Below are 22,003 nucleotides of genomic sequence, written 5' to 3'. Positions count from 1 at the left end.
TTCTCCCAGCAGCGTTTCCCATTTAGCGAGACGCGTACAAAATGTGTTCTTATGGAAAGTTTAAATATTTGTCAAATAAATACATCTGCGTGGATATTAGTGTAGTTTAGGTAATGTTAAAGCATTATTGTAAATGTCGCGTTTTAATGACACAATCATCAACAGTTCAAGATGGCGGCGCTGTTGGGGTTGCGTGCGTGTTGCTCTGGTAAATCATCTATTCTGCAGAAAGTACTTACACTCAAGCCGTGTCTTTGTGTAGTTAATTATATTTGATTAATTCTTTTTCATACATATTATACAGTACAATGATAATATCTATAGAAATGTGTCAAAACATGAGGATGCTCCTCTTCTTCAGGAGAGCAAGGTCACTCGCTAGCTTATCGCTAGCTGTGTGTGCATTAAAATACCAGTAAGGTAGGACAGAAAAATGGCATGGATTAATGCCATTGCGACCAAACGTTTTGCCGTTGGTTTGTTTTGTCTAATTTTGAAGATCGACTTTGCTTTGCTGTGTAGTTTTACTCTCGCCAGAGTGTAAAACTAGCTAGCCAGTTTCCTAACTGAGAAGGAAATGAATGAAATTAAATGAAATGATTACTATATTTACCCAGGGTATCTGGGCTAAGCTCAAGAACTTGTTTCCAGCCAGGCCCTGCTCATAGAACACATTTCATCGTAGTGGTTCAATGCCTTGTTCAAGGGCACTTCAGCGGTGGTAATTTTAACGTGTCGGACCGCTGATTCGAACTGGCGACCTTCCGGTATCAAGACCGCTCCGCTATCCGTTCGGCCACCGCTGCCACTAATCAATCAGATGAGCTGTAGTTAAAGATAACGCCCACCCTAAAGCAGTGTTTACTTTGTGCTAACATTATTGATATCAAATTTGAACGCGTGTGCTCATAGACTGTTGTGAATCACCTCATAATTTGTCTCTATAACATTAATTTACTACAGATAACAGACTATCAATTATACATGCTCTAATTGTGTAGACGTCATGTAAATTAAGTAATGCAGATGTTTAACAATAATTTAACTTTTGAGAGCGAAAAGGGTCCATTTGGTTTCATTTTACACTCTCAAGAGTTAAAGGTCTATTGGTTCCATTTGGTTACCAACTCTTTAGTTGGGACCACCTGGAACCCCATCAAGGACCACTGGTCCCTGGCCGGACCACTGAGTGAAAACTGCTTTATATTATTGGGTGTAAAGATGATCATGCCATAATCTATAGCTTTGTTTGAGACAAAATATTCCTCACATGTTGATTTTTACTGTTTAGCTCTCCAGGTTTCCTCGCCCAGCCTCCTGCACAGTTCCATCAAACTGGTCAGTTTCTGCACACGTTTAATTTCACACCGGATAATTATGCATGGCTAATAATGTCATTGTACTGCTAAAAAACAATACAAAATCAACTCCATTGTTTTGTTTCCCCTCTGTGTGATAGTGTGCTGTACCCCTGACTATTGCTCATCGGCGGACATTTGCTGCAGAGGCAAAGATTAAGAAGACGTACACGAGGGAGAAGCCTCATGTAAATATTGGCACAATAGGCCACGTTGATCATGGCAAGACCACCCTGACTGCAGCCATCACCAAAGGTAGAGCATAAACCTTTATATGTGTACAATGTAACTTTAATGTGATGTCTTCAAGGCTCCAGACTTCCCAAAACAAACTGGTCAGGCTACTACTTGGCCTCACCCCCTGAACCCACCTCACCCCTGCCCACTTTGACAGGCTGGAATGGCTTAGGGTCGACGACAGAGTACAGCATCTTGCAATGAGTCTGGTCCACAAGATTCGATACACCACCAAGATACCCATGTACCTGTCTAAATACTTCCTTAATGTTAACAAAGTCCACTCCACACCCACAACACCAGAGGAAGTGCAACAAATCATGTGCAACCCAGATTCGGCACAAACAAGGGACTAAATTATTTTCGCTCCTATGCCACCAACATGTGGAACGCCCTACCTACAGTCATTAAGACATGCGAATCCCATGACTCCTTCAAAACCACTCTCAAAGGGCACCTACGGACGGCTGCAATTCGAAACTGGCCCCCCGTACAATTTTACAATTTACAATTTAGGCATTTAGCAGACGCTCTTAATCCAGAGCGATTTACATTAAGCAATAACAAAAGCATGGCATACATCACATATATAAAAAGTAGGTATCATGAATCATAAACTAAGAACGTAACAGTGGAGTATCTATGTTAACTATACATACTATACTATATAATATATTATACATGTGTACTATAAAGTGCTATGACTACATAAAGTGCAATTCTAGAGCTGTCTACATAACAAGCTATAAGTCTGTTTAGAATACTATCTAAGTCTACATAATGTGCTATCTAAGGGGCTAGGCTAGGGCAAGTGCTACGGGCCATGGTGGAGTCTGAAGAGGTGGGTTTTCAGACTACGGCGGAAGATTGGGAGTGAGGCTGCAGTTCTGACTGTGATGGGAAGTGCATTCCATAGTTTTGGAGCCAGAAGGGAGAAGAGTTTGGGACGTGTGGAGCGTTGTCCCGGCGTTTTTAGTGAAGGTACCTCCAGCTTCCCTGCGTTGGCTGATCTGAGTGCGCGGGAGGGTTTGTAGGGTACGATCATACTTGTGAGATATGGGGGGGCCATGCCTTTGGTTGCTTTGAATGCCAGCATCAGAGTTTTGTATTCTGTGCGGGCAGCGACCGGGAGCCAATGGAGGGAGCGGAGAAGGGGGGTGACGTGTGAGAATTTTGGCTGGTTGAAGACCAAGCGGGCTGCGGCATTTTGGATCAGTTGGAGGGGCTTAAGTGCACATGCCGGTAGGCCAGTAAGGAGGGAGTTACAATAGTCAAGTTTTGACAAGACTGTTGTCTGGATTAGGAGCTGGGCTGACTCCTGGGTGAGGAACGGTCTAATTCGTCGTATGTTGTAGAGTGTAAACCTACAGGATCTAGTGACAGCTGTGATGTGTGTTTTGAACGAGAGCTGACTGTCCAGGACAACACCAAGGTTCCTGGCTGTCGGGACAGACTTTACCAGGGTGTTGTCTACGGAGATAGTTAGCTCCCGCATAGGGCAGGACTTAGCTGGGATGAACAGAAGCTCAGTCTTGTCTGGGTTCAGCTTGAGGTGGTTGGAAGACATCCACTGTAAAATCTGAATCCCCCCCACCCACCCTTTTTCCCCTCACTGTATATGTTTCTTATGAATTCATGTTCTGTTCTTTGGCTGTGCGTGTGCGCGCGTGCGTGCGCGCGCATCTGTGTGTATAGAAGTGAGTGACACTGATCTAACTAATATAAAACCTACCGTATCCCTTGGCCTCAGTGCTGGCAGAGGTTGGTGGAGCAAGCTTTAAGAAATATGAGGACATTGACAACGCCCCTGAGGAGAAGGCCAGGGGAATAACCATCAATGCCTCGCATGTGGAGTATTCCACAGCAAACAGGCACTACGCGCACACAGACTGTCCTGGACATGCCGACTATGTAAAGGTACCCTACATTCCCATGTATTTTATTTAATCTATCCATATTCATCCGTGTATCTAGTGTTGGGTTGTGGAGGTAGCACATGCTCTTTGTCAGTCACATGGACTGAGCTGTCTTTCTGTTATTGCAGTAAAAGCCACCGTCTGTCTCGGTTAAATCGGTTTATGCTGTGTGGTGGCTGCAGTGGGATTATACGGTGGGATTATGCTCCGTTTACTTTGACTTTTACTTGGAAGTTTACTCAAAATAAATAATAAATAAAATAACTTTGTTTGTAGCTTAATAAACCAGTTTAGTTGCTCGATGCCCAGGGCTACAGTGTATAGCACTTGGGTTCTTCTGCCTTTAAAGAAGTGAAGATAGACAGGAAAGAGGGAGACAGACGGGGAGAGACATGCAGTAAAGGTCATCATGAACGGGACTCGAACAGGACTCGTCAGGCCAGAGCCTATATGTGGCATGCGCCTGGACTGCTAGGCCAGCAGGCGCCCCAAGTGTATAGCACCTTTACATGCGTGCATGAAATACGGGTTAAACTGCTTCCGATGCAACAATAGAAATGGTACAAGGGGAGAATAAACGTGTCAATAATACCAATGGGAGCTCCATCAAATAGTGCTCACATTTCTCTATGATGAACAACATCCATGGAACAAAAAGACATGATGTTATTTACACCCCTCCCCCAACAGAACATGATCACAGGCACGGCGCAGATGGACGGCTGCATCCTGGTGGTGGCTGCCACCGACGGCCAGATGCCGCAGACCCGCGAGCACCTGCTGCTGGCGCGGCAGATCGGCGTGGAGCACGTGGTGGTGTTCATCAACAAGGCCGACGCCGTGGACGACAAGGAGATGCTGGAACTGGTAGAGCTGGAGATTCGCGAGCTGCTCACAGAGTTCGGCTACGATGGCGAGAACACGCCGGTCGTCATCGGCTCCGCCCTCTGCGCCCTGGAGGTGAGCTGAATAGTTTGTTGAATTCTTATTTCCACCAGGCCGCACTACTTAATACAACACTAACACCATTTTGAGATGTTTTTGCCCCTGTCCATGTGTCTTGTCTGTATGTCTCATGGTGTGCATAGCTAAGCTTGTAAATCACTGGACCAATCAGTGTCTTGCTTTGCATGCACACTCCCAGTAGGCCAAGGAAGACACTCCAATTCTTCAAATTGACTACATGGTGGCGTTGAACTATAGGTCGTACAATCGAAACAATTCTTGGATCAAGATGAAACTCCCAAAAAGTATTTTACTTAGACACTAATGCTGAAAATTGTCATTTGTTTGCAGAATTTGATTTATCCTATTTAAATCAATGTAGTCCAGAGTGTCTGGTACAACTCTGGGAATTCAGGTCACAGTCATTTTGTTTGTCTCTTTGCGAAGTTGGTCCGTTCAATCCCGCCCACTCTATCAGCTGGAGGAGTCAAAGTTGAATTCGGTTGAACAGAGGCAGAGGTTGTGCAGAGGCAGACAGTGCAGACAAGGCTGGCAAGGCTGGTCAACGACTTCTTGTCGCCATTGCGTGTCCTATGTGAGATCCCTGTTATTTAGGAGGAGGGCTAGAGCCCTGCGAGTGAAATGCTGAAGATGAGGGCATCTGAACAGTGCTTTGTGTTCCATCTCAGAACAGACAGCCTGACATTGGAGCCAATGCCATACTGAAACTGCTGGAGATCGTGGATGACTATGTTCCCCTGCCCAAGAGAGAGCTGGAAAAGCCTTTCCTGCTGCCCATTGAAGGGGTCTACTCAATCCCAGGTATAATAATAATAATAATAATAATAATAAAACTTTATTTGTATAGCACCTTTCATGACATGAAATGCAGCTCAAAGTGCTTTACACAAAAAAGAAAAGAAAAGCAGGGCATAAACAATACAGTGAGGACATGAATAACATTTTTTAAAAAGACAGATAAATCAATTAAAAGCAAGGGTGTAAAAGTGGGTCTTGAGCTGAGCTTTAAAAATGTCTACAGAGGCTGCCTGTCGAAGGTACAGTGGGAGTTTGTTCCACGCCGTCGGCCCGTAGAAGCAAAAAGCTGCTTCCCCGTATTTTTTAGTTGCCATTTTTTTAGGCAAAGCGAGCAGGCCAGCAGTGGAAGACCTTAGGGGGCGGTTTGGGACATATTTCGGCAGGCAGTCATGTAGGTAGGAAGGTGCGAGACCATTGAGAGCTTTATAAACAAGTAAAAGAATTTTAAAATCAATCCTAAAAACAACCGGAAGCCAGTGCAATGAGGCCAAGACTGGAGTAATATGTTCTCTCATCTTAGTTCTAGTTAAGACTCTGGCTGCTGCATTTTGGACAAGTTGTAATCTGTCAGTTGATTTCTTAGGCAATCCAGAAAAAAGTGCATTGCAGTAATCAAGCCGAGAAAAAACAAAGGCGTGGATTAGCGTTTTTGCATCGTCCAGTGACAAATAGGCTCTGATTCGTGCAATATTTCTAAGATGAAAAAAGGCAATCTTGGTAACATGATTAATGTGTGAATTAAAATTCAGTTCAGAATCAATAGTGATCCCCAAGTTCTTTACTGTACTGTTACTTTCTACAGTCAGTTTGCCAAGTCTGCTTTTTATCGATTCTTTCTGCTCACTAGAACCGATTATGAGAACTTCTGTCTTATCCTCATTTAGCTTGAGAAAGTTCTCACTCATCCAGCATTTAATGCTAGACAGACAGGTCAACAGCGGGTCTAAGGCACAGAGATCATCTGGATCTACAGAAAGATATAGTTGGGTATCATCAGCATAGAAATGAAAATTGACTCCGTGATTGGTAATGAGGTATGGCAAGACTAACCCAAATGCCATTTCTGCAGTGAGATTTTATAGGGCAGCTTACATGCAACTTCCAGTTGTCCTTAAAGACCAATTTTATACTTTATCGTAGGGGTGGGTGATATGGCAGAAATATTCAAATTTCAAGATCTTATCATAATATTTTCCTGTTGGACAACCAACCAAATGATAGTTATAGTTCTAGCAAGTTCTAGCCGGAGTAAATACATAAATCAGCCCTTGCCAGCCCTTTTGATCGTTTTTACTAACCTATCAAGAGCCACAGAATATTTGGCTACACGTTGATTGTCGCAAAAGACACAAAAAAAAAAAAAAAGGTTATTGGCTTTTGAATAAAGCTTGTTCTCTGCAAAAACGCTTGGTTCATTTTCAGACTCAAGAGTTAAAATAACAAAGAAAAGAAATGAGAGATGGTTTCAATTCAAACTTTATTCCAGTCACACGGGGACCATGTCTAACCTTAAGCTGGTATATACAGGGGGATTGTTCCTTTAACTGTGTTGGCGGGCTGAGCGCTCTGACAAGGAGTATTATGGGATATCTTGTGTTTACTTTCGGTTCTGGTGTAGAGGGAAGCGGTCACGCTATTCAGAGGAAGAGAGATATTTTTTTGTTTGTTTGCTACTGAGAGTTGATACAGAATTAGAACCCTGGCTGATCACGTTTGTTCTTTTTAATTATTTTTTGTTTATTAAATCACCAGTTCTGCAACACGGACACCTTTTTCTTTACAGCATAGAAAGAAAGCATAAGGATTATTCCGGAGAAGAGAGACACAGTGGTTATACATGGAGTACATACAGATCATAGACATCACACATTACAAATAATTAAAGAAAACATAAAATCATAAATAGAGGCTGACTTCTCAGGATTTACTATATCCTACTGTTCCGGGACCGGGACTCATCCAGGCGAGACATAAATCCATACATAGAGTGCATTAACAGAGCCTCACATGTGTGGATTCCACACGTTACAAATGGGTGACTGACTGGCCAGTGCCATCTAGGATTTAAGTAGAAATCTCAGGGCATCATTATAAGCCACTTTAAGCCTCTGCATGCTTACCTTTTGCACACCGCAAGTAAGCTGTATACATGGGAGTGCAAAATGAAAATAAACATGATCTATTCTAGTGCCTTGAACTGCCTTCAGTCAACATTTTAGTCGTGTAGCAGCTGGCTACTACATGGGGTGTATAGAACTGCAAACGATAGAATGTATTGGTGTGTCGCTCTTATCATAATGGAACAAAAGGCAGTTTGTGGAGACATTTTAATGATGCACTTACTTTGTCGTGCGCTGGTGTCTTGTGGTGAAAATAACAATATGAGTTGTTGTGCATATGCTATTATTGAAAGATTAAGATGTTTTCCTTGGCATGCCAAGTTGAGATAAAGACGGGGCAATAAGTGTTAATTCTTTGTCTTTGTTTATATCGTTTGTGTGCTAATACTTTAAATTGTCCTTTACAGGCAGGGGGACTGTTGTTTCTGGAACATTGGAGAGGGGAATTATAAAGAAGGGAGATGATTGTGAGTTTGTGGGGCATAATCGTTCCTTCAAGTCTGTGGTCACAGGTGAGTGAAAAGGGAGAACTGAAAAACCATCCGTTTCATTTAGATAGACTGATTTTATAATGCAACAAATATAGACATGATGTTGCTTTTCTTTCTATTTGCATCAGATTGCATTTTATTTGCATAAAAGTACACACAAATTCAGTGACACAGTTATAATCTTAAAGATTGGTGATTTTGTCATTTTTCTATGTGAAATCCAACAAAGCAAATGCAACGAAGCAGTAGTTTAAGCACTACACTGTTTACCTTGCCTCTGCAAAATGCTGCAAAATGCCTGAATTGTATTTCATTCCTCCTGTCTGGATCAGGTGTTGAGATGTTCCACAAGTTTCTGGATCGGGCAGAGGCAGGAGACAACTTGGGCGCTCTGGTCCGAGGTCTGAAACGAGAGGACCTAAGGAGAGGCATGGTGATGAGCAAACCGGGCTCCATCAAGCCACACCAGAAGGTCCAGGCACAGGTCTGAAGCCACATCATATACATACGGTTTATTTACTTATAACTAACTGCTACCCCCCTGTTCTCCTCTATAGCCAGCACTCAGCTGGGTTATTATTAATAATTGTCTCCACCAGGCCGAAGGCATGGGGAGATAGTATGTTTTGCACTCCGTCTGTTTGTGTGTGCGTGTGTCCGTCCGTCTGTTACCAATCTCCGGCACCGTTAACCCGGTCAATGCCAGATTTTACACACACACCCCCTGGATGCCAACAATGAACCTCTGCCCCATTTTTTCCAGAACGGCGTGTTATAGTGCCACCAGGAGGCAGACTTTTGATATTACTCCTTCAGATTCTGTCCAAAAATCCCGCAAATCGTTACACACTATGGCCCTCATTTATCAACCGTGCGTACGCCAAAATATGGGTGTACGCCGAAATTTACGATTTGCGCCAACGTTTGAATTTGAACTTGAGCCAAGACAAAAACCACGTCTGGTCGGGAGCTGTCGTACGCTTTGTCCTCACCTGTTTTTCTGTCGTAGAACAGCGGAGCAGCATTGTTTGACCAGCTGAGAGGCTGTCACAGGCATCAAACATATGTATTCACTCCTAAAATGTTTATATAAAACTGTATAGGTATGTATATGGGCTAAATGTAAAAAAGGAAAAAAAAGGAAAGGAATACATGAACGATGTGTCTTTGTGTCATATGAAATTAGTAGGAGATTTCCAACTTTACAAGCAAGCAATTCAAATCGCGCATTTAAAAACAATGTTGCAAGTTAGGTGCGTAAGCCATTTAAACAGTGTTTTGCATGATGAGCACATACATGCGAGGATTTGGGCTGTCTGTGCTGAAATATTTCCATGACGGGACGTTGGAGAGTATAGTGCAGCGCTGCAGCTGCGGAGAGTCCCAACTTGGGTAGCCTACTGTAGCCTAATCTACAGCAGGCCGATGTCTTTCTGGAGTTACAGTATGTGCAATCTCCTCCTCGTTTAATAAACCCGACGCGTCGCTCGAATGCCAAATGTGCCGTGCCAGCGCAAGTGGGAACGCATCGGAGATAGTATAGGCTAAAGCCAGCCTGTAGCCCACCACCACCCACCACCACTGTCCAGTGCCACATGAGGCTATGGTTTTGGCTGCAATATTCATATAATTGACAGTTGACAGCGAGGCAATTTAAATAGACTGTCGAAACGAACGTGCATGGTCATTGGTCACGGACGGACCACAGTGATAGAGAGAGACAGATAGACAAAACAGCAGCGTGTGTGCGCGCCTATTTGTTATATAATTCATGGTTCACAGGTTCAGGTTTTCGTTCACTAATATATCTTGTTGTATATTAAATGAATAAAGACTTTAATAATTTAATATACAACTAACAACACAGTGACAGTTGCTTGCAAATTGCGATATGTGCGTGCGTGCGGGGGGGTGAGGCGGGCAGCAAGGGAAGCGAAGCGAGAGGAGAAACAGACAGGGTAGTCCTACAGCTTTATTTAATTCATGCAGGTTTATTTATTTAAGATACAACAAGTTGCGTGTGCGTGCGTGCGTCTGTGTGTGTGTGTATGGGAGGGGGGCAGGGGCAGCAAGGCAACTTAGGCAAGCGAGTGAAACTTTTTTTCTTCCTGTAACCATGGTTTCCAGGTCGTATTGCAGTTGTTCATGTCGCAAAAACGAGGGCGAGGCTTGATTTCATAGGGCGTGCCAGATTGATTTCAGCCGTCACATTTATCACTGCTAGGAATGAAATTAGGAAGAAACAGCTGTCTGCGATCACTTTGTAAATGCCGACCCGACGTGGGTGTACTACGAATCCTACACTCGAATTTGGGGCAGATTTTACACTCGATTGATAAATGAGGGCCTATCTCTATATGTTCAAGACGGATCTGTCCGATATTTCAGATTCTATCCTAATTGGCTAACATTGGCTTTCAAAGTTTGCAGGATTGGCTCGTTTTGAACAATAAGCCTCAAATCATGAACGGAGCGTGCAATTTACGTGAAATCTTTCATGGACTTTCCCACTAGGCTGAGGAATATAACCCACCCTTTGCACATTGGCCTGTTATAGCGCCACCAACAGGTGGATTTTTGCTAAACACATTTTTGGAACAAAATGCCTCAAATCATCCAATTGCCATCCAAGGCAAGAAGACAAGAAGAAATGTCTTTTCACATCGTTTACCTCTGTGATGTCCTCTCTCTTTGGCAGGTGTATATTCTGAGTAAGGACGAAGGAGGCAGACATAAGCCATTTGTCAGCAACTTCATGCCCGTAATGTTCTCTCTAACTTGGGACATGTCGGTTAGAGTCACCCTGCCAGCTGATAAGGTTTGTGTGTGTGTGTTACTGTTAATCAATGATCAATCAAGTAGGACACAGTCTCTCATGGCTAAATTTGATTTTCGTAAATATTATTTTGGTGCTGTTAAAAGGAAATTCATTTAATTTAATTAATTTAATTAAACCTGAGGCGGAGTTGGCAAAAGGGCCTTTCTGTGTGGAGTTTGCATGTCCCCCCCCCCCCCTGTGTCCCCTAGGGAAGGTACCCTCACAAAAAACATGCAGTAGCCCTGGTCTCTAAACTGCCTCCTCCTGGCCAGCCGGGGCGCCTGATGGAGTAACCTCGCCTCACCAGGCTTTCCACCTCGGAGGAAAGCCTGGTCTCTGTTTCATTTCGGGTATATGATCCGCTCGGGAGCAGATGATATCGTTACGTCATGTTGTAGTATTGTTTTGTAGTCGACAGGCAGGAACAACAAACGGGAACTTCCTTTTCCCTCAAACCGAAAGAATAACAATAAAAGCTCTCGTAGCCTGCAGCTTTTATTGAGAAAAATTGGTTTGAGGGAAAAGGAAGTTCCCGTTTGTTGTTCCTGCCTGTCGACTACAAAACAATACTACAACATGACGTAACGATATCATCCACTCCCACCCGAAATGAAATGGTGCCCAGGCTACTGATGGAGAGGAAAGGAACTGGTTGGAATAACGTGTTCCTTCCATGCGCAACCGGGGGAAACTCCCCCCTGTCAGGCGAAAAGAAGCGGCTTGGAGTGGACTCCTCATGCATGTGCCGTTGCTCTCTTCAGGTTGGCAGAGGGAGTGTAGAGCCCTAGCCTGGCTCCAGCCCCTGAATCGCTAGCCACGCCCATTAAAAAAATATATTCAGGCGATTCAGGGTCTGGTGACGCTCTCGAAGGAGGTCTGAGACTCGGTTGGAAATCTGACCGACGAATCAGCGTCGTTTCAACTCGATGACGTCAAAACAACAGCGCCGTCCAGACACAAACAAACATGGCTGCGCCAGTAGCATAGCAACTTATGCTACTCTTTTGGTGTCACATTTAGCTTCATACTGGGTGAAAGTCTCATTCAAAAAATTATTTTTTCGCTCGAAAATGTTAGTTACAATGACATTGAGTTGACGTGTTTTTTTTTTTTGGTAACTGTTGCATAATCGCAATTTCGCACTCGAGTCCCATGCCCCGGCCATTTAGCTCTGTCCCCCCCCGCTGACATGCCCTCAACCACGGCTAAGTTCAGCCTGCTGCGGTCGGAGCCTTGTCATCTGCTTTGCTACTATTGTGATTGGTTAAGGGTGAACCAATCGCCGAAGACTGCCTCTTTGTCAACGCCCATCTCAGAAACGGCGGTAGTAGGGAGGGCTTTCAGACTGAATAATGGAGTGAAACGAAATGAAAATTCAGGCTGAGTGTCAGGCTAGTAGAGCCCAGGATTACATTAGATAATTGAGACTGGGTGAAAAAAATGGGTTACAAAATCGTGAGATTAGTTTCTTCAGAAATAGTATTTGGGTGCCGATGGCCTATGGGCTCTATCTTTGATTTCCGAGCCCTACACTGCAAGCCACTCCTTGTCACACTTCAACTGTACTATCCTAACAGCAGAAAACCCCAAAAATATAAAAAAGGTAGTCTGTACTTATGTACTGTTTGTATCCATTGTTGATTTTACTCCAAATATATCCGATTGGGGATGTAAGGAGCCGCATCGGCCATCTAGTATCGCTAGCGCCATGTTTTTTTTTAAAGCTGTTCTGTCTGTATTTGAATGATTGTTAAATGGACGATGACCATAACTCCACCCCCCATTTATTTTCCCTACAGGAGATGGTGATGCCTGGGGAGGACACCTCGTTGAGTCTGACGCTCCGCCAGCCAATGGTTCTCGAGAAGGGCCAACGGTTCACTCTGCGCGACGGCAACAAGACCATTGGCACCGGCCTGGTCACGGACATCCTGACCATGACGGAGGAGGACAATCTAGTCAAATTTGGGGGCGTTTAGAGGGCCAGGGTGAGGGAATGTTCGGTGGGCCACCCTGGCACCACGGCGGTGCCAGAGTGGGCCAAGCATCGTCTGATCCAAATTATGCTCCCTCAGTTTAAAAATGTGTACATAATTGTTTTACTATATTAAGAAGGAGATGTGCCCCCTCGCCATTTTCAAATGACCCCTCAGTCATTTCGTCCTGGAGCTGAGCCTGTGGGCTGGGGATGTGGCAGGAGACTCCTTGTCCTTGGTTGGAATGAGACATGGCAGTACGTAGGTACTGGTAGCCGAGCTCAGAGGAGACCTCGCGACACAGGGCTTCAAAGTGTTGCCTCCATGTGGTGGTTTGCTACATGATGGGCCAGGTGGTGCAGCTCAGCTAGGAGTACATGATGCATCATTGTTTTGAGTTTCTTCTTGGAATTTTGCTTCTGTCAAGCCTACAACTACTTCTCATAGAACATTGCATTTGTGTTTTCCCTCAACTTCTGTCTCACTTAGGATCACTGACCTTGATTGTGGATCCTCTCAACTACATACATAGCCATAGTTTTACTGAGGGAATCGATTGTCTGTAAGAAGGACAAAAACAAGCATCTATATGTGAAAACAAAGAGAGAAGATATATGGATAGGAAGTATGATGATGAAATGATTGGCACCTTCGCTTGATTCTCCACCTCTGTTATTGCCACAGTGACGAAGAGGCTCCTCATTTTGATTCTGCCATAATAAAAAGATTATGGTTAACCACTAAGTTTTAAATACTGTTATTTTGTTGATTTATTTTACACAGTGATTAATCGTGAAATGGATAAAAGACAATTAAGGTAAATAAATCCCTAGCAGATTCGTATAATAACTCCAATTATATAAAAGAGCGGAAAATATATTATTGCAATTCAAACCAAAAATGTTATTACTTTGAAGGTAGCCTACTTGGCAGGTTGGGGCTCCTTTGATTCCACCACTAATCATTAATATATATATAGGTACTAAATGATGGGCTAATTGGTATTCAGCAAAACAAAACAAAAATTCAGTGTATTGCTATGAACATGCCTTCAGCAGCTTTGTCTTCCACCAGACCACCACTAACAAAATAAATGCATAAATAAACAATATTTGATAGCCTAAATGGAATGCAACAGTCATAACAATATGATGTATCAAGATAAGGAATAACTAGAAGGGTACATCCGTGTGAGTAAAAACATCCACCTAATCTCATACTTAAATAGTTTACCTTCAACAGCAGGGGGCTGCAGATCGCCATTCTGAAATACATAATACTGTGACCAGAAACTGAAATGAATTGCACATTTTGTATTTCATATGATATTGCAAAGAAATACCTTATTTTGGTCATGCATGTCAAATGAATGGTCATGATTGGTTGATAATATTATTAATATTATATAATTTAATTTGTAGTTTTTGGGGCGTGGTAACTTCAAGGAAAGCTCGCTCTTTAAAAGCCTCCGGTAGCCACGCCCCTCCCCCCTTGCAAACAGACGGACGCGTCGTGAGCTCCTTTTAGCAGTAAAACGAGTGAAATAAACAACTTATAATGTAACTTTACACCTCATGGAAGTTGAGTGGAGTAGTCTGGGTTGTTAGGCAACATGTTAGGAAGTGAAAACTGCTCAGAAACAACAAGTGTGTCTGTGACAGTTTGAAAGGGAAGTTAATTCATCTTCATAAATTAAACCAACTGCTTGGTCGATTTGTTTTTATTCTGCAGGTGAGTTTGCTAGTGCTACGTATGTGTGTGTGTGTGTGTGTGCGTGTGTGTGTGTTTGTGTGTGAGAGCGAGAGAGAGAGCGTGTGTGTGTGTGGGAGAGAGGGAGGGTGAAATGAACATACATAAATATGTTTGTACGTACTGTATGTTAAGGTGCGTGTCTGCTTGAAGTGAACTGTGCATAGTCATTATGGTCACATGTATTGCGACTGTAGGTCGCATTTACTATGAAAACCGTCACACCACACCTCCATATATGGTCATGCCTCGTGACATCACGCCTCCATATGGTCACGCCTCGTGACACCACGCCTCCATCTCCATATTTGGAGCTGACCTGTTCTGACATGTTGATCGTCCCTCACCCTAATTCAAGCTTTCCCTACAGCTGCAATGTTGGTAAGTTTAATGTCGTTTCATACAAGCAGATCGGAAATGCAATTTGGATCAATGGGATTGTCAATACAGGGTATTGCAACTCTAGATTCATCCCATTTAAAAAAAATCTAGTGTTGCAAATTGCGGCTAACTCAAGACACTGCCCCGCTGTCACCCTAGATCTCCATATATGGAGCTGACATTCCATATGTTGATCTGACGTCATCAAACCCTGTACACTCAAGACACGCTCCATATATGGCCAGACCTCATCAACCCTGTACACTCAAAACACTGCCTCCGCTGCCACCCTTAGATCTCCATATGTGGAGCTGACCTGTTCTGACATCCCTTATGTTTATATGGCCATTACAGAATTCATTCCAATCCATATGTTGATCTGACCCCCCATGCCAAAGCGCCAGCTCTCGCCCAGCAGTCTGCCGTTACCCAGGCGGATGCGTGCACGGGCGAGGCCGCTTCTCGCCCTCAGGGCGCCTTACTGGTAGAATAAATATACAGACAATGGTTTGTTTGGGGTGTCACAGGCACAGCACCAAAGCTTGTATGAAACTTCATTCTTAACTGTTTACGAATGATGATTTAATTGAAAGTAACCAACGTGTTACAACCTGAATTGCACGTCTAGATTTCTATCTCAATTTATTTCAAGGCATACCATACGGGTCCAGGCATGTCCAAACTCCAAAGTCCCCACCGTTTATTCCTTCCTAAAATGTATTATTTATCCGATATAAAACTAACATTACGTATATGCACACCCAGCTCTGGTCCATAGTGTTAGGAGGATGTCTCCTAGCTTCCTCCTAACGCTATGGACCAGAGCTAATGTACACCTACGTATAGTAGGCTGTGTTGTGACAGGATATAATAGGCTATATTTATTATACTACTAGGCTGTATAATATGTTGTAACCGGAAGGATGCAGTATATGTATACAGGCTGGCTGTGTATGTTTGTCTGTTGTTGCTAGTGAGTTGTGACAGTGTACACAGTATGTGGCTTTTGGTCAGATCGCTTTATTTCTTTTTGTGGGGCGCTAGCCCCTCCTATGCCCAGCTTTGTGTGTCTGTGTGTGTGTACTGTGTACCATGGAAATTATTTGATTGGCTGAGCACGGAATATGATGATGTATGATGACACTTCACACGAGTGTGATTTGTTTTATATTACTTACTTATAGCCTACTCAAAGCTTATGGTGTCTCTCTCAACCTGCTCCACAGGTACACGAGCAAGGGTGATGACCCCAGACCCCCAAGCACAGCTTCTTTCTCAGTCATTCTCCTGTGACATGCTGTGAATGCTGGACCCTAGAGCCTGCCCTAAATCCCTGACCACTGCACTACACCAGAATGCTATGTGCAGTACTAAACATCCACAGCTGAGTGAGAAGATAGCAGCCAGGAGAATGAGGCTGGTCGGTGCCATTGATACTGGGAGGAAAGTACTGGCCAGCTAGCCAGATGTATGGAGGATGGAGATGACTGGAGACGCTGCTGGAGGGCTCATCATGAACTAGAGAGAGAAAGCTAGAGGCTCTATCTCTCCATCAATGGGATGGGTTCCAAAGTTTGACCCATGGCATCACTTACACAACTGATAAAGTCAAGTAGTAGAAGACGGCTCAAGGTAGGGACTTTGTTTTTTGCTTCTTTGCTGCTTGTGTTGTATGCTGTGTGTATACTAGTGTGATTCAAGCCGGTGTACTATTAGCTGCAATTTGCAACTATAGATTTATTTTATAATGGGATGAATCTAGAATTGCAATAACCTCCATTGACCAAATTGCTTTTGCGATTTGCTTGTATTAAACAACGTTAAACTCACCGACATTGCAGCTGTAGGGAAAGCTTGAATTATCCTCTTTCAATCTGCAAAGCGTTTGTTTCATAAAAATCCACCGTAGACATGTTATGAGCTACTTTCTGACAAGAAATTCTGTGCAGGTGATTCTTTTTCTAAGTGTTGGAGTTTGGAAGCACTCGTAGAAGTCACTGAACGGCCCTGCGTACCACCTGTTTCGAATTTGCACATGATGCACGAGGCAGCAGCGTGACCCGTTAGTAAAAACGAGTGCTTGATCACTTCAATAATCCTATGAGTGAATTACCGGTAGCTATTTCCTTTTGCTTCGAGCTAGAGGTTATGGGCTATGACGTTCAGCCAACAATTCCAAATGTTAATGTTCAATTGAAGACTGATAAACAGGTTATGTTTGTGTTGTGTTGTGGTTGCTGAGTTCGTTGTGACTTATTGTGACAGGGTGGCTGTATTTAATTGGTTCATGACTGGCATGGTGACAAAGAATGTCTCTACATGTAGGCCTTCCTGTATGTAGGGCTTTTATTTCTTTCTTTCTTTCTTTCTTTTTCTTTCTTTCTTTCTTTCTTTCTTCCTGAAAAATACTTAAATAGTTTAAATAGTTGATGCATTCAAATATGGCTGGCTGGCTGCTGTATCCAATAAAAAGTGTACCTTTTGAAAAAAGTTATTTTTTTGTCCGGCTCATGAATGGAGCCTTAGTGAGTAGCCTTAGTGAGTAACAAGGAAGAAAAAACAACAACCTAATCTTAACCCATGGAATGGTGCATGAACCCCACCCCTACCTACCTGACACTTGTGTCAGGTAGGTGACTTGTGTCACCTACCTGACACTTGTGTCAGGTAGGTCTATGATTAGCTCTGGTCCATAGCTCTAATGCCTTTAGCTATGTAGCCCGGCAGCTTAAGGCCATATTTAAAAGCGCCAAAATGTTTCCACATGCTCTCCATAACCATACGTTTCATTTTGGAAGGGGGGCCACGTCATCAAGATGTCAGAAGGCGGCCATCTTGGCGTTCAAAGATGTGCCGCCATGTAATATCTATAAGTGCCGCTATCTCGGCTTCTAAGCCACTTAGAAGGTCAATCTTGGTGTCAAAATATACATTATCTGGGTCAAGGAATGCAATAAGGTCATTGAGAATATCACTAGATGTTTATTTGTGCCAATATCAAATAAATACGGTCATTCTAGCAACATATTTACATAATCTTCAACTTCAAATTATCTGTCACAATTACAACTGCAAAGAGCTGTGCAATTCCAGTGTGCCTTCTGACATGAGCATCTTGCACCACAACCCTTTTTACAACCGCACTTTACCAGTTCATTGCAGGCTTTTGACGCCATAGGTAGAGTGCTCCACACAGGAAGCCAGACCTGGTTGTCGACATCCAATGTCCATCCCCATCCTTCTGGACTGGGTGTTGGCTGCTGGGCCAGTTCAGACGTGGCCCAGATCCCAGACTGGTATACAACTCGCTTCACGTGCTGCAGCAGTGAATCTTGTGTTGGTGGAATGTGTTCCATCGTTTTGTTCTTCTGGCAGAACCATTCTCGCCGTGCTTCATTGACAGATTCCAAATCACTTGTTTTGTCATACATGATGACTGTAAAGCGCTCAAGAAGCTGAAAGTGTTGGGCATCTATGGTCACATTAGTGTATGGATTTTCTGTCATGTAGGTGAAGGCCTGGGTGACCTCAGGGTAGGAATTCCAAGCCACCCATGCTGACTTCTTCCCTTTCCCACCGAATGCTGTTGGTTAATGCTGTTGTGTCACAGCCTGTGTAACAGTGGAAGACCGGAAGTGCTGTGGACTTGTCTTTGCCCAGAGCATGGCAGATGGTGTTTATATGAACATTGGTGTAGTTTTTGGTCTTCATTACATCTGGCATCACAGTGGTTGGCACAGACATTAGCCACTACATGCTGCCATGTAACCATGAAGAGGCAGACACCAGGATAGTGATTCACCTGCTTGATGCCCTGGTACATGGCTGTTCTACCTGCTTGATACGCACTGTGGATACGGATGTTGTTGTTATCCTCATCGGTAAGTTCCATGCCCTGTTCACCAAGTATCCAGCTGCAGACATCTGGGTCGCTTTTGGCACTGGCAAAAACTACACCAATGTTCATATAAACACCATCTGCAATGCCCTGGGCAAAGACAAGTCCACAGCACTTCCGGTCTTCCACTGTTACACAGGCTGTGACACAACATCAGCATTCGATGGGAAAGGGAAGAAGTCAGCATGGGCGGCTTGGAATTCCTACCCTGAGGTCACCCAGGCCTTCACCTACATGACAGAAAATCCATACACTAATGTGACCATAGATGCCCAACACTTTCAGCTTCTTGAGCGCTTTACAGTCATCATGTATGACAAAACAAGTGATTTGGAATCTGTCAATGAAGCACGGCGAGAATGGTTCTGCCAGAAGAACAAAACGATGGAACACATTCCACCAACACAAGATTCACTGCTGCAGCACGTGAAGCGAGTTTTATACCAGTCTGGGATCTGGGCCACGTCTGAACTGGCCCAGCAGCCAACACCCAGTCCAGAAGGATGGGGATGGACATTGGATGTCGACAACCAGGTCTGGCTTCCTGTGTGGAGCACTCTACCTATGGCGTCAAAAGCCTGCAATGAACTGGTAAAGTGCAGTTGTAAAAAGGGTTGTGGTGCAAGATGCTCATGTCAGAAGGCACACTGGAATTGCACAGCTCTTTGCAGTTGTAACTGTGACAGATCATTTGAAGTTGAAGATTATGTAAATATGTTGCTAGAATTACCGTATTTATTTGATATTGGCACAAATAAACATCTAGTGATATTCTCAATGACCTTATTGCATTCCTTGACCCAGATAATGTATATTTTGACACCAAGATTGACCTTCTAAGTGGCTTAGAAGCCGAGATAGCGGCACTTATAGATATTACATGGCGTCCATCTTTGAACGCCAAGATGGCCGTCTTCTGACATCTTGATGACGTGGCCCCCCTTTCAAAATGAAATGTATGGTTATGGAGAGCATGTGGAAATTTTTTGGCGCTTTTGTCCGCCGCGTCCACATAATTTCGCTAAGCTACCGGACTAATGGACCAGAGCTAGTCTATGATAGACCCACCCAACACAATAGTGGTGGTCCAGAGGTTGCTCTTAGTCAGGATGGTGGTGCCTGGATCAAAACTGTTGAAAACCCCCTAGTTTAGAGGGAGCTAGCTGATCATTGTTGGCACTGATCTGAACAAATGCTCTATCCTCTATGACATGTGACTATGGGAGGCTATATCCATAATGGCAGCCTGGGACTGACTTGGTAGTTGGTTGGCTGTCTCATGTCAATATACAGTCATGATTCTGACCACTATTATGCAGAAGAAAATCCACTGGCACTGAGTGACTAAGTGGTTGAATGTGCTGAGTGATTACCACACTTTACACCAGTTCATATACCAACACCCCACATGAGGGTGATAGAGAGGTGCCTATCAAGGAGGTATATCCATGCCGATCCATGCCCATAAACTGTAATGTTTTACGCTATATCAGTATTATATAAACATTTCTTGATTGATTCATACATGGCAATCTCCTTACTCGTAAATGTCCTTACTAATCTTTTTACTGCCTTATTTAAATTTTGGTCAGAATGTCTATTTATTTTTTAAATCCATTTACATCCCCCTGTGATATAAAAATCACACCCGTGTGAAGTGAGGGGCACTCTTATCATACAATACATCTCATTCTGGCCAATCACAATTTGCGTCCTCACTTTAGTCTTCAATGTTTGTGTTTACACAAACACTCAACGCTGGCCATTCATTGTCAATGGCATTCAATGTTTGTGTTAAGACAATGTAAACACTCAAAGCTGGACATAGGCGGGCCCTCAATAAAGAATGTCTTATTACTTGCGCAAGCAGAGCACGCAAGTACTAGTTTCGCCCAGGACGATGCGTATGCACCGTCCCAGCAAATGACGTAATGACTACTTGTGCCAGTGGTGCCAGACTACATACATGCTAGGAGCATTACCTCTAATCCTCCCGACACTAAAACATATCGTCATTACGTCACCATCGAAAACCAATTGCACTCTGGCATTGGGACCTTTAATCCACATCTTTATTACATCATCATTGAGAGCTAGTCATCATTGAGAGCTAGCATATAACCGACATTGATCGATATATACGTCACCATCGAAGGCATTGGGTCCTTTAATCCACATCTTTATTACGTCATCATTGAGAGCTAGTCATCATTGAGAGCTAGTTATACCCTGACGTCATATGCTGGGACGGTGCATACGCATAAAAAGTAACCACAGTATACCGCTAATCAACTTACAAATTACATATACATATACATAGAGGCATTTCCTTTAATCCACCCGACACTGATCGAGATATACGTCACCATCGAAGGCATTGGGTCCTTTAATCCACATCTTTATTACGATATACTTCATAATACTACTTTTTTACGTGCAAAAAGTAGGTAGGCCTACGTAGCAAATAGCTAAACCTAATAATTCAATATTTCAATCGTTCTTTCAAAGAGAAGCTGAGATTTGACAGTTTGTAGCGGTCGACGGTACTTGCGCGCTCTGCTTGCGCACTAGTAGGCCATTTATGGCCTACTTGTGTGCAACAAGCAAGTAGGCACTCGACAGAGTGCAGTTCTAGTTTTGTATGTTTTCAACAGGTTGGATTTAATACTGATGATCTCATCTGTTGTCAGCCCCTGTGGAGAATGACTACTATACTGTTAGTGGACTCTTGTAACTTTGTCTACTGTTTGTTATGCCATTGCTATACTATCTTTCAGGGACAGGATCTTTGTATAATAATGAAAGGTGCTGTATGTTCTTGCTAAAATAATCACCCTGGCAGATTCCTGCACATCTCAAACAGTACATTTCTTAAATTGCATTATTAATATTTTAGTATTCTGAAAGCAATACTAACCCCTACCTATGGAGTGCAGGCTAGCGAAATCAGTAACTGTACAGCCTGCATAGATCCTGTCTTTTTAAAAGTCCTTAATATCCTTGGAAGGCCCTTGGGCTGTGTTCTGGCTCATAAGGGGTTAAAGGAAAAAGGCCTCTCCCTCCAGGCTTTTCAGTTGTCAGTTTAATAATACTAACCAGTAGCTGTCATTGGATTTACTGGACTGAGATGTGTGCACTACTGTTGGAAGGAACCAGTAGTAAATAGCCTCTTTGTAAATGTAAAACGAATACAACCAGCAGGAAGTTCTCCAGTTGTCACATGTTTGTTTGTGTCAGTGTCTCTCGTAATAAACTCGGCCAGCTTAGTGTAATCAAATATGTGTGTCTGCCAGGC

At 43.4% G+C, this 22,003-nt stretch overlaps 2 protein-coding genes across 2 annotated transcripts in view; one reads left to right on the top strand and one right to left on the bottom strand.

Moving 5' to 3' along the window:
* kcnj12b (potassium inwardly rectifying channel subfamily J member 12b) overlaps positions 1-22,003 on the bottom strand; it is a 214,749-nt gene that overhangs the window by 173,052 nt on the left and 19,694 nt on the right. The window lies entirely within an intron of this gene.
* LOC306937484 (elongation factor Tu, mitochondrial-like) lies at positions 24-13,432 on the top strand. Its single transcript, XM_079521286.1, has 10 exons — positions 24-208; positions 1,292-1,338; positions 1,460-1,613; positions 3,346-3,512; positions 4,202-4,471; positions 5,146-5,278; positions 7,803-7,907; positions 8,219-8,370; positions 10,585-10,704; positions 12,504-13,432. The coding sequence occupies exons 1-10, from the start codon at positions 172-174 to the stop codon at positions 12,681-12,683; spliced, it is 1,365 nt and encodes a 454-aa protein (XP_079377412.1). The 5' UTR covers positions 24-171; the 3' UTR covers positions 12,684-13,432.

This window comes from Electrona antarctica, assembly GCF_951216825.1.
Source record: "Electrona antarctica genome assembly, chromosome: 14".
Lineage (NCBI taxonomy): Eukaryota > Metazoa > Chordata > Actinopteri > Myctophiformes > Myctophidae > Electrona > Electrona antarctica.
The sequence above is the reverse complement of the archived record's forward strand: the minus strand, read 5'-3'. Positions and strand labels throughout refer to the sequence as shown.

Excerpts from the sequence above, each read along its gene's own strand:
- LOC306937484 (XM_079521286.1), top strand. The coding sequence starts at position 172 with ATGGCGGCGCTGTTGGGGTTGCGTGCGTGTTGCTCTG. Across the intron at positions 7,908-8,218 it reads CTTCAAGTCTGTGGTCACAG|GTGTTGAGATGTTCCACAAG; the intron begins GTGAGTGAAAAG and ends TGTCTGGATCAG. Across the intron at positions 8,371-10,584 it reads ACCAGAAGGTCCAGGCACAG|GTGTATATTCTGAGTAAGGA; the intron begins GTCTGAAGCCAC and ends TCTCTTTGGCAG.